Below are 13900 nucleotides of genomic sequence, written 5' to 3'. Positions count from 1 at the left end.
CCATCACATATTTTTGAGTCTAGCCGGAGAGAAGTAATCTGGAGAAGAATGAACATTGCTCTAACGGAATCCTTGAATTACAAAACATGATTTTAAACTTTCTGGATTGGTTAACATTTTATTATTACTAAAGAATCAGTTGCATAAGACAATGCTCTAATAATTTTATTCAAGACTTTTTAAAAATACAGTTAAATCCTGAGTTAAAGAAAAATGGAGAGTGTGTGAGAGACAACAAAATCAAATGAGAAATGTAAGAGAATTTAGATTCCTGTTTATTTGGAATAATATTTGGTTACAACTATTTGTCAATATGGAGAAGAGCAATATTTTAAGAGGTAGGTTTAATAAAGCAATATCTATAGGAAAGCAAACAGGGATGGAATATAGATAACAAAAGTTACACTGTAAAACAAAGAAAATGTTTAAACAGCTTATATTTTGCCTGTAATGTGTATAACAGACTTACTGACGGACCAAATGTATATTTAAGGAGTGGCACTCAGATACACTATTGCTATCTATTTCCTATTAAGTATTATTTTAACTATTCAGAAGCATGGCATTCAAAATAAGTACCCCAGCATGAACAAAGCCTGTATATATGTACACATGGATGTGTGTGTGTGTATACACACACACACACACATATATATATATATATACATATTGAAAACCAGGGATAAAATCTTTATTGCAGGTTATATTCACTTTGTAACTTATGTTCCATACATACTATTGTTTAGCATGCTTTGTACAGCGAGAAGTATTAACACCAACCATCTTACACACCATGTCAGGTACATTTTATTGTGGCACTATAACAGAAGAGGAGATTATATCCACAATAAGGAGCATGCCGTCGGTTATGATGACAATGGTCCCAGCTGATACGATCAACAGAACAGCTTGCTCGTGAAATTAACATGCAAGTGGCTGAACACTCCACAGACATGTACCCTTAACGTAGTTCTCAGGGAGATTCAGCATGACACAAAGTGTGACACGGCCAACCCTTTGAAATACAAGTACTACTCATGTTTGCCAGCTGAGTGAACTGGAGCAGCATGAAATAAAGTGTCTTGCTTAAGGACACAATGCGTCACTGGGAATTGAACTCATGACCTTACCATCGTAAGCTGAATGCTCTAACCACTAAGCCATGTGCTTCCACATATCCACCATAAAACTAAAGAGTCCTCTCATTCTCACATCATGTATTTACTTGCTAATCACATGTCATTTATATATACACACAAGGGCACAAGTTTGGTTGTGTGGTAAGAAGTTTACTTCCCAATCATATAATTTGGGGTTCAATCTCACTGTATGCTACCTTGGACAAGTGTTTTCTATAGCTCCAGGTTGATCACAGCATTGTGAGTGGATTTGATAGACAGAAATTGAAAGAAGCCTGTGTGTCTGTGTTACTATTTCAATGCCTTAATATTGCATGATGGCTGTAAAGAAATGTCACTGTCATGTAAAGTGTCTATTTCCAATATTCTATGATAACATGTCTGGTCATGGGGAAATATTACTCTTGGAAACAAATGAGAGTTAGCAACAGAAAGGGCATCCAGCCACAGGTAATCCATTTCAACAAATTCCATCTGATCCATCTGAGGGTGGAAAAGTGGTCATTAAAACGATCATGGTGGTGGTGGTGGTGACTCATGACAGTTTGACGTTTGAACAATTAGACAACCTACAGATGTGTGTGTGAAGCGACTGACAAAATTTAGCCTTAATGTAACTCTGAAGCAAAATCAGTGTAATACATGTGACAAGGCTGGACCTTTAAATTCCAAAATACAATCCTTCTGGCAGGCTTCAATACAGCCTCTGCCAACTTAGATTCACAATTCCATGCTATGGAAAATACACTTGGTTCAAATAACCTGAAGTGGGATCAAACCTGGGACCTCATAGTTGCAAAGAAAACTACTTAGCCATTCAGACATGCTTATGCTCATGTATATCTGTTCACCTTGTTTGTTTTACATCCATGTTCCCATGCTAGCACAGGTTATATATGTATACACACACACACATACATTATTAAGGAATTCTTACACTACAGCCAGATGCCCTTCCTGCCACTAATCCTTACCTGTTTTTCAAACTGAGGAATTTTCATTCTGCTTGTCTTTGGAATCTCAGACCTACTAGACAATTTATTGACAAGGAAGTGACAACAACAGACAACACCTACAATTTCGAAACACACATCACTTCAAAACAGAAATAGCTCCAACCAGGAAATGAAATTAGGACAAAGAATTACAAGCTTATTGAGACTTTCCTACTATGGCATCAACAGCTAACATTATCAATATAACAATTTGAAAATTGTAAGATCTGCATGGCAATAGCTGGTATATATACGTGGAAAACTTGCACTTACAACAACTATTATTGTTGGTTGTGTAAGGGTGTAACATAATATTGTCTGTTGTTACTAATATTACAGTGGCTGAAGAGAGTGGATTGACAAGAGAGAGGGTCAAGGGTGGACTGACGCACTTACCACAACAAACAAACATTCTGAGTTCAAATTACTTTGAGTTGGCTTCCTTTTAATAGCTCCAGTCAAAATTAAAGACTAAATTTCTCCACCCCAACTCCATCTCTACAAACTTGTGGAATCAATATAAGACATCAATATTCACTTCAGTTGCAAATTCTTAACAGTCCTTTATAAACTTTTTATATTAATTATATTATTATTACTGTTGTTTTTCCGCTTACCCAAGTTTAAGATATAATTTCAATTCCTGGTTGAAGATATTTTGCTTCTCTTAATAAAAGTAACCAAGTCAGTTTCTTGACTTTTCATAATCAGTGGTCTAAAAATCAATGGATGACCAAATTCTATTGATCCTTTCCTAAATCTGACAGTTATTGCCCAATAAGCTACATGCACTAAAACGATGCAGACTAAAGTGTCTTACCCATAAACATTACAAACTGAATACAAAGGATTTGAACTGTCAATGTAGGAACAGCTAAGCTCAACAGTCTACTCACACAACCATTGAAAGGACAAGTAGAAGAGATTGTGTTAGAACATTTGGGGAAAATCAAAAAATCAGCTTCTACCACCAAAAAAGAGCTTTTATACTATTGCTTGACCAGCTAAAAATAGCAACTAAATTTTCATCAAATAATACCCTACATCATCATCATTTAACGTTCACTTTCCATGCTGGCATGGGTTAGATGGTTTGACTGGAACTGGTAAGCCATAGGGTTGCGCCAGGTTCGAATCTATTTTAGCATGGTTTCTATGGCCAGATGTCCTTCCTAACGCTAACCACTCAGAGTGTAATGAGTGCTCTTTACATGCCACTGACACAGGTGCCATTTACATGACACTGGCAACGGCCATGACTACAATTTCACTTGGCTCATCTTAAAAATAAAATTAAAACATCAAATAATGTTATCAGAGAGAGACTGTGTGGAAAATAAAAAGATGGAATGAGCATGATTAGAATATCCTTCCCCACAGGTTTACTATGTATTACTAAATTTGACGATATATGCATAATTCAAAACAATGTGAATAAATAAGCCTTACATTTGACAAAGAAATCTGAATGCTAAAGGGTTAAAGCATGTTATATAGGTTCAACTCCACATATAGGACCTGGAGTGATTTATTTCCGTTTTTTTTTTCCTTTAAAAATGTGTCTTAGATGGGGCACTAAGAAACAATTATATAGAAGCAAGCAAGCTAACCTGACTTGAAGTTAACCTCTTCTAATATCATCAAACCCACCAGAAACCACCTCTGGTTCTATCATATAAGCTTCTTGTTTTAAAGTGATCCAAATTAAAAGCTTTCATCAAAGTTTCATGTTTATTTAACACCAGCATAATAATGACAAAGTTATTTTGCTAAATTCTTCACAGTTTTCACAATTAACTGAAACAAATGGTAAGAGGGTAAATAATCCTAAATCTTCAGTTTTTTTTGTTTTGGTTCTTTCTGAAAAGTTTCTTTCATTCATACCTCACTTAAAATTAAAACAGGTTTAAACCACAATAAACAGATGATAACTGATTCTTTTTCACCTGTAACAATGGAGAGAGAGAGAGAGAGAGGAGGAGGAAAACATTAATTGCAAGATAAAAAGAGGAGTACCTACCTTTTCTTTGTTGGTTAAATTGGTCAATTCCACTGCAGATGCTGGCATATCTTCAACCACAGACAATTCTATTACAGAAGAGTCTTTGGAACTCAGCTTACTGTCATCAATATCATCAAGTTCTGGTGATGCAGGCAATTCAATTTCAACATCATCATCAAGGGGTGAAGCAACATCCATGTCCACCACTTCCGTTGACTCTGATGGTGGTTCTGATGACCTGTGGCTGTTCGATAATTTCAATTGATGGCTTTTATAGACTTTTACATTATTACTGGTAATGTTGCTGCTGCTACTACTGCCGCCGCTGCTGTTGTTGTTGTTGTTGTTGCTGCTGCTGCTACTGATATTGTTACTACTACTATTACTATTACTAAATGTATTGGTAGTAACAAAATTGTTAGTAGTAGAAGTGGTGTTAGTAGAGAAACTAAGAGAATCTGGGGGAGGCATTAACTGTAATGCTAAAGCGGGAGGTGGTATAGAGGGTGGGGCCATGGGAGGCAAGGGAATTTTAAAAACATCAATATCACTGTTCTGAGAGATAGACAGCTGTTGTTTGTTCCTCTGCTTGCCCTCGCTCTTACTGCTGTCTTCAGCTAACATTGCCAGTTGTGCCTGGGCTTCAAGCAGTTTTGTTAACTGATTCATTTCAGGTACAATGAAATTTGGTGGCAGAGACTTTTCAGAGGACGGTTGAGCTTTGCTAATCCCTATCGTGCCAAGACTCTGTTGCTGGTGCTGTGGCAAGTGAACTGAGGCTGGGCTTTGACTATCGTCTAATTCCAGGTTCAGAGATTGAGACGATGCCGTTGCAATTGATGTGGTGGGTAGGGGCAAATGCATTTGTGAGGTTGGAGGAGGAGGAGGCGGGTGCTGCTGTGTGAGCAAAGGCCCAGGAGGAGGTATGTGTGACATATTGGGTGGGGTGGGAAGGCCAGTGCGAGAAATTTGTCCAGGCGAGTGGGTTTGGGAAGGAAGGTGTCTGGGGTCACATGGGTGTTGCTTGAAAGAAGACATAGGTTGCCCAGGTTCTTGAGGCATGCTCTCAAACCCTCCATTGAGTAGACCCGGCCTTGGAGGCATTGCACCACCAGGACCCATACGTGCTGGACCAAAACGATTGGGAGGTAACTGTATCATTCCTGAAGGATTCATGGGCCAACCCATTCGATTTACAGGTCCAGCCATACGAGGTAACCTACCGAATGGAGGAGGGCGACTTAAAAACATGGGGTTCATCATCAGATGCTGAGGCATATTGGGGGGCATCATTCGAAGACCCATAGGAAATGTAATGTTCTGGGATTGCACTGGAAGATTTTGTACACTGGGGTTTTCTTGGAGTATGAATGGAGGGTCACTTGCTACAACGGTCTGTGTGCAAGTGGGTGAGGTGTCTTCAATAGTTGTGCAAGGTGCAGAACTACTTTCAGATTCAGACAAAGCTGGTGGGCTCTCTTCCTCAACTGTTTCAAGCAATTTTGGAGCCTCTTCCTGTCGCATTGGACTTCCTGACTCTGTTGGAAATGCAGGATCATACTCACTATTTCCACTGTCAGTTTCATTTTCTTTCACTCGATTTTCATCATTGCTCTTCTGGACTTCCTCGGGCTCAGGTTTGCTGGGAGTTGACTCAACTTCAGCTTCATCTTCAGACAAATGAATTGGGAATTTTTCTGTACCAGCATCTCGGAGATGCGGAGCTTTATAAAAGCGATCAACAAATTTTTGCTTTTTAGTTGTTGTGCGTGCATTATAGAAATGCCCTGTATCATCTAACTTATTTCCTTTAAAAGCACTTCTTTCTTGTGACGATCTTTTTTCAAAGAAATTTTCACTTACTTTATCATTTGGAGAAGTTTTATAGAAACGGTCAGAGGACTTTTTGCTTCGCTCTGATTTAGCTGGAGGGGATTCATTTTGTTCTACAGGATAATCAATGACTTGGCAAGAACCATCATCCCATTCATCAAAGTCTTCTGGGTGATGTCTATTTTTTTTCTCTTCATATTCCAATCTGTCAGAATATCGCTTATGGACACGGTCTTCAACTCTCCTGCGTTCATCTCTGTGCCGCCTCTTATCACTCAAACCTCTGTCTTTATGAGATTTACGTGATGGGCTTCTAGAGTAAGAGCGATGTCTTTTGGACTTTCTGCTGGGACTTTTGTCCCTGCTACGCCCTCTACTCTTTCTCTTGCTTGATTTGTCATAATCAAAGATTTTATCCCGAGAACATGAGCGACTGTGGTTACGACTACGCTCTCGTTTTCGGGTTTTGGATTTCTCTGGAGAATAACGACAGTGTGGAATGTCTCTGTAATCTATTGTACTTTCTTTATGGCTTTTTGAGTGACTTCGAGAAATATCATGTCGTTTCTTCCGAGATCTTGATTCTTTGTACTCAAAGCCGTATTTTTCACTCTCATGACTACTTTCAGAACGATCTGAATGGTAACTTTTATTTCCATCTGACTTACGGTCTCGGCTACTGATAAAATCAAGATCCCTTTCTGATTGATTCCAGTCATCAGGATCCCACCGACTTTTACGATCTTTCTTTCCCCAGCCTCGTTTCATTTTATAATCAGACATGTCTACTCTTCCAAGAACACTCTTCAACTCAGGACCATCACTTCTGGATGATTTCTCCCGTTTATACAAATCCCTTCGGCTTCTCTTAGGGATCCTTGGTAGCTCAGATATTGGTACTTTGGGTTTATCCCGTTCTCTCTCACCCTCTGCAACAGAACTGGCATCACTCTCACTGCCAGATACTTCCTTCTCTACCATTTCATTGGTTTCTTCATAGTTTTCAGAACTTTCTTGATAAACTTTTTCTAAATCAGTCATATTTGTAGATGTTGCATCATCAAAATGGTCTGACATTTCTTCAATAATCTCAAACTTCTTAGAAGTTGGTTCATCAGATACTAAATTCTCTCCTGCAACTCCAGAGTCAACGTTTTCGTCAGATTCCTCATCCCTCACAGATTCAGATTTCTCAAAGTTGTCTAGCGGAGACATTTCTTTGGAAGGTTGTTCGTCGGCAGCAAGGTCCTTATGACTATCAGCTTTGTCAAAATCAACTGATGATTCTAATTCATCAACAGTGCTCTCCTTCTGAGCATTGTCATCTTCTGTATCAAATTTACACTCTTCTTCAGGCACTTCCTCATCAACATCTTCCTCAGCTGATTTAATATTGTCTTCAATATCTGAAGTTTCACCAGTTTGTTTCGTGTCTTCTTCCTTGTCTGATTTGTCCACCTCATCAGGACAGCCCTCCTCTTCATCACTTTCCTCTTGCTGTTCACCAACACTTTCAGATTCTACCTTATTTCTCTCACTGTCAACATTCACAGAAGAAACATCTTCACAACTTGACTCTCCTTCCTTAATAGGAGCTGTATCCTCAGGTTCACTCTGTTGTTCCAGATCAAGTTCAGGACTGAAGCCAACTGAATCCACCTCGGAAATAGTTTTCTCTTCTAGTATTGGATCATACGTATTTTCCATTTCTGGTTCAGAACTTTCCTTATTGTTCTCCTCAGCACAGCTGTCATCACTCTTGTATAGCTGACTGTTCACTTCGGTTTCTGGTGAAGCACTTTTGATATCCTCACCATCCGAGTTATTACTCACTGTTGCTGCATCTAACACACCATCCTGTGAACTGTCTTCTGTTTCTTCCTGACTTTCATCTCCAACACTTTTGTTGTTGTTATTGTTATTAGTTTTAGTGTCATCGCTGACATTTCCTTTACATTCTTCCTCCTCACCCATGTCCTCCTCCCTTTCACCTTCCTCCTCTTCTTCTGCTTCCTCTTCCTCATTTACACAAGCAAGATTTTCATCAACAGTTTCAGAACATTCTGTTTCTACTTCCTCTTCTTCTTCTTCTTCTTCTTCTTCAGGTTCGGATAACTTTGCCTCTGGTTCACTCTCACCAGATGCTACAGGAGATCTTTCCTCTTTTGATTCACTAGAACTGTTATGAATCTTTTCAAGTCCACAATCGTTTTTAGTCTGAGGACTTGCAACAGAAGTGGTAGAATTTTCCTCCTCGGGAGATTCTAGATTCTTTTCAGAATCATTATCCACCTGGATTTTGGAATTTTCATCTTCTTTAGATGTTGAGTAATCAAAATGCAACTGTGAAGGTTTGCTTTGGCATTCTTCTACACTGACAGGAACCGGCTTCTTGGCAGTCAATGAACCTAAAAAAGAAGAATGTATCATTTAAAAAGACTTCTTGTTCAATAAAATTTTAAACACAAAAGTAACTAATCACAGATGGACCTTTTTCACACCATTAACCCCATCTCAAGAGATATTTCAATATTTACATCTACATTTAGGGTCAGAGATTAAACCAATGAAAAGATAGTATAGAGATAGAAAGGACATCCCAGAAAATCAGCCTCTAAACAAAAAATTAAAATACCAAATAAATTGGTTGATTCCTTTGCATGTGCAAAAATATGAATTATTTTGATAAGTTACAAGGAAACAGAGTTTTAGATAATTAGTTAACAAGATGCAGGCCTCCTTGCTGAAGGGTTTGTATCTTTGTCACTAATGCAATGACCGTGATACATAAGATTTGAATAAAAAAAACTTTTTTTTATTCAAGGAATTATTTATAAATGACCAGTGATAGGAGAACAATTAAGCAAAGGTTTTTTCTTCCACTATGATAGTGTACAATACAGGCCAATAATCGATTCCTTGTCTTGTTTGGTATCATAAATTACAGTACATAAAATTGAAGATTGGTATAAACAAGAATGACAGTTTTATCAAACAATCATGAATCAAAATGAAAATATAAACAGTGATATTTTTGTCGACACTATGTTCTAGTGAAATTAACTACAAAAAGCTCTTAGTAATAAACATAAAGCTTACTGTAATTGAGTATGCAATATACATCAAAATATAAACACCTCCTACGATTTTAGACAACACTCAGTTATATATTAACCATATACAAAAATCTACCACTGGCTAAGTCCACTGAACTATAAATAGGTATCATATAACAGTAGTTCACTATCACAGGCAACAGAAGTGCTGTGTAATTAACAAGTATTATTATACAGTGCTTAGTTTAAAAAGCTTTGTATGGGATTTAGACATGTAGAAAATATTTACATTAGTTGCATCAACCACCCACCCAATTTGCTATAGGATTTAATCAATATCAATATTGTGACTGGAAAAAATAACTGTGTGTGTGTATATTCTTAACAGCACTAAGGACTAAATTTTATAAAGGTGTCTTAACTATAAGCTGTCACCAAAGTCAAAAATACTTCATGATTTTATGAGTCTTCTTTGATATCCATGTGCTGAAAGGTAATGGAATTTAAAACTGAAATGATCTCTCAAGGGTGCAAGTCAGGGCTGGAGGCCATCAACAACTAAGTGACAGTACAGTTAATCCTTAGAAACCTTTACTGATTCAACTATTAATTAACATGTGAATGAAGTCAGTAAATTATGCTTGATCAGTATTTAATTATAGGGTTGAGATAGTACCACTGGGTTGTTAGATGTATAGTTACAGAGGAAAATGCCTAGTTTTCATTCATTTAATTTAGAATAATTCATAAAGGGCAGAATGTACGATCTGAGAAGACATAAAAGAAGTCAAGGATTAATTTTATAAGTCCCACATACCATCTCGGTTTATTTTGATGTCTTTACTTTTCATATGAAGAATACTTTGTTCCATCATAATAGTTCCTAACAAATCAAGTCCAGCCCCACCAACACCACTGCTGCTGTTACTGGCACCAGAGCTACTACTCTGACAAGAGAAAAGACTACTGTTGGCTTTATCATCTGGCAACCTATTATAAAAATAGAGAAAAGAAACTTACTTTCAGCATTTAAGAGAAATACTACATGATATGGGAGAAAACAGTACAAAAATCTGCATTGATTCATGATTAAATTGCAAAAGTTATCAATGGTCAAACAGTAAAAATCCAAGTTACTGTTTTACTGTGACTGTTCATGTATAGGAAATAGGAAGTAGTGTTACAAGTTTGATTTCTTTGAAATGTGTAGCATGTGCATGTGTGTGTTAAAATGTTCTCAGTGCAAGTGTGTTTCACTGGTCAGACACACTACAGTTGGGAGGAAATACATTATATATACTTTATGCAAACACAATTACATATATATCATATAAACTCAACACAGACAACAGCTAAGACAGAGTTACATAAACATTTGGTAAAGTCCTTACTTGCATAACAATGGGCGAGCAACCGGTTGTCGGGAGAGTAAAGCTGAGGCCGAATATTTTGAAGATCTTTTTGAGGCTGCTGCAGATAACATTGAGGTACTTGCCTGTGGTTCACTTGATCGACCAAAGGAATCATCTCTATAAAACACAGAGCAATGTGTTTATAAAAGAAATTACAGAAAGTCGTAAATTTTGTTAGTTCATTTTATGTTCAGTTTGCCAAGCAAGTATGGGTTACATGAATACATATTAGTGAGACTGTTTTACAGCCAAATGGTCTTCCTTTTACTAACCATTATTTGATTTGAAGTAAGGAAGTTATCGTTCTACACATCTTTCAAAACACAAAGCTACCAGACAGTTTATTGACAAAGAAATGTTAACATTACCATCTGTAACTCAGCAATATTTTTCGTGCAACATAATGGATTTCATTGAAGCAACAATGTCCCAATGAGGTTCAGGAATAGATAAATCTAATTCTTAGATCAGAATTTTAAAAAATGAAATGAGGAATCTTCTGGATACTTCAGAGAACGATCACTATTAGTGATGCTACTGCCATGAATACAGATTTACAATATCAATACCCAGCTCAACAAAATAATAAAAGTCACAACAAGTAGAATGACAAAGGACGGTTTCTATGACTGAAAAATAATCCATTACTATCAAGAAATTCTAAGCTATGTTTATAGAAGAACAAAGCAGGGATAAATGTTCTTCCTTACTCATCAAATTGATCCAATTCATGCTTGTGTCCCATAATTGACAAAGGTTTTATTCCATACAGGTTTTCTTTGGCTACCTGTTCAGCTGTTGTTCGCTCAGATTTCCTTAAACCTGTTGACTTGGTTAATCCAAGTTTACCAGCAAGACGGGATTTAGGGCTCTTAGTTGTATTGCAGAGTCTGTCAAGTATTTGATTCTGGTGGAAGAGAAGAAGAAAAAAAAAAAAAGAAAGGGATCATTACATTTAAATAAAATAGTTTTATACATCCATCTTAATACACCTGACCTCACTCGCCACAAATTAAAAAAATTTTTTAATTAAAATTGAAAACTTCCAAGATTCTTATTCTCAACAACTGATTCCACTTGATAAGTAATTTCAAATAAACTAAAAATGTTAAGCAGACAGAAACAACAGACTGTAAAGAAATAGTTTTCAGTAGTTTCATCCTTTCATAATCTGAATAACTCAAGATTATTTATATACTGAGTACAGTAACTGAGCTGCAACCATGCTGAAAAAGGGGCTTCGAGGGTTTTACTTCACCACATAGACATCCACTACTTATTTCAGTCATCAAGCTGACATGTTGGTTGGTTCAACATGAACTGACAAACCAGATGTCTGCACCAAGCTCTAAATGACTGCATTATCATGGTTTCTACAGCTGGATGTCCTTCCTAACACCAACCTCTTCAGCTCATCATACCAGTTTACAACAGATGCACACACACTGTCTCTCTCTCTCACATATATATCATTTTTACAACCACTTTTCCAAAGGTTGAATAGAAGACACTTATCTGAGGTCTTGTAGTGGAATCAAACTTGAATCCACATGAATGAAAAGCAACCTTCTTAATTAGATAGCTATATAAACCAAATACTGATTACGTAGCAGTAATACTCTGGAGTCAATTCAATTGGCTATATGTGTCTAAAAATCAACTACAGATCATCAGTTAAGCCTGCACTTTAATGACTGCCAATGGCAATCTTCACTTCAAATATCAATTATATATTAGACATAGATAAAGCAAAAACCTTTTTTAAGGTCTTGGCACGCCGTTGTTTTCTCCTGGAGAGAACTTTTTTTTTACCAGATACCAATCTTTTGGATTTCCTTCTTGTTGATTGTTTTTTGCTTGCCTCTGACTGCCGAGTCTGGCTTCGTGTTCGACTTAATTCTGTTGATGTACTCCCTCTCTGAAAGACATACAAAGAAGAAAAAAATTCATTTGTACATCAGCCAATATTTATAACAGAACTGTTCTTAAAAGCATTCAATTAACAACTCAAAAACCAATCAAGAGATACCAAAGTTCTGAAGTGCAATTTTATAATATAACCTCTTTTATTAACACAGCATAATACATATAGCAGATACTCTGATCTATCTTTTATTACTGTACATGACTTACAGCTACAAATTAAATAGCAGTTACTTTATGATTAATTCGCAATTGAAAAAGATAGACAATATAAACACCAGTTCTAACAAGATGTCTTCAAACTTACACCAATAAGGAAACAAAGTTCTACTGTTGCTACTGCTGTCACTAACCCTTCATCTTTAAATAAGATACTTTAATATCATCAAAATATAGTGTCAATACTATGTAGTTTTTGAGATATTTGCAGTCTTGCTAGTTATTTGTCTCCAAATCCTAAAACCATTTGTTTCTATTATCATCATTATGATAATAGAAAAAAGAAAAATAAGCTGATACCTTCTTAAGTATGTAAATACACGAAAAAATTGTTTTTTAATTAATTTTTCAAGTCTTTTTTTTTTTGTATTTTGAAATTTAATCTTGGTAGTGCAATAAAATCTGCAATGAAGCATGGATTTCCCAAAGTAGAAAAGCTAAGCAACACAGACAATAGAATATAAGGTGCAGGAATGATAACTGCAGACCAGAAACAAATCAGAAAAATTAGGCCATACCTCAAAGGCTCCAGAATCTTTATCATCACATACAAGACGTGCTAAGCCTTCACGGTATTCCTGAATGCGAGCGCGAACTCTTTCACTGATCCTTGTGCGAGCAATTTGTCTTCGTCTTGGACGTAGATAAGGAAGAGCTTCTGAGGGGGAGTTTTCTTCTAATAAATATTGTGGTTCATATTCAAAATCATTCAGTACACAACCTAAACAAAAGAAATTTATGCAGAGTCAATACATAAACATCAACAACTGTATTACGATAGTTTCATCCTTATGTCTAATAAAATCACTACTAATTGTGTATGTTCATTTCTTGTAACCCACTCTAAATAAATTAGGACAGAAAAACTGAGGATACTAAAGGGGTGGGTTATGGATATGAAGATGCTTAGTGATGGTATTTAGCCCTAGATCAACTCTTGAATAAAACTATGATCAAAACCATCACCTCTTTTTGTACATCTAGGACTACACTGCCCAAGGGATCCTTTTTTAAAGATAGTTGTGATTTTCTGTAGGAATTTAGTTGCTATTTCTCGTAACAAGCGATTTCATAGAAATTCCTCTACTAGCATGTGGATATGATGGTGGTAAAAAATTTGAGCAGAATTTTGCAGTATGTATTTCAGTTTAATGGGTGGCATGTGTCTCTACGCATGCTTAGCTTCACCTTCAAGATTTCCAGCCACAAGCAGTTAAGAGAACTACTCCTGAGCCCTTTACTTTAAGGTGAAATAGGCTGCTAAGACTATATATGGTAATATACTGTACTGTAAACCTATTTTATAATCTTGTATCACATT

The 13900-nt window shown here is 36.5% G+C and overlaps 1 protein-coding gene across 3 annotated transcripts in view; it reads right to left on the bottom strand.

The window, feature by feature from the left end:
* Positions 1-13900, bottom strand: part of LOC106872062 (serine/arginine repetitive matrix protein 2) — a 39645-nt gene that overhangs the window by 12757 nt on the left and 12988 nt on the right. For all 3 annotated transcript variants that reach the window (XM_014918910.2, XM_052972422.1, XM_052972423.1), the window contains exons 7-12: positions 13098-13300; positions 12194-12355; positions 11148-11344; positions 10417-10554; positions 9843-10015; positions 4155-8377 (exon numbers count right to left, since the gene is read on the bottom strand). In XM_014918910.2, the coding sequence (XP_014774396.1) occupies positions 4155-8377; positions 9843-10015; positions 10417-10554; positions 11148-11344; positions 12194-12355; positions 13098-13300 (5096 nt within the window). The remainder of the gene's footprint in view (positions 1-4154; positions 8378-9842; positions 10016-10416; positions 10555-11147; positions 11345-12193; positions 12356-13097; positions 13301-13900) is intronic.

This window comes from Octopus bimaculoides, chromosome 13, assembly GCF_001194135.2.
Source record: "Octopus bimaculoides isolate UCB-OBI-ISO-001 chromosome 13, ASM119413v2, whole genome shotgun sequence".
Lineage (NCBI taxonomy): Eukaryota > Metazoa > Mollusca > Cephalopoda > Octopoda > Octopodidae > Octopus > Octopus bimaculoides.
The sequence above is the reverse complement of the archived record's forward strand: the minus strand, read 5'-3'. Positions and strand labels throughout refer to the sequence as shown.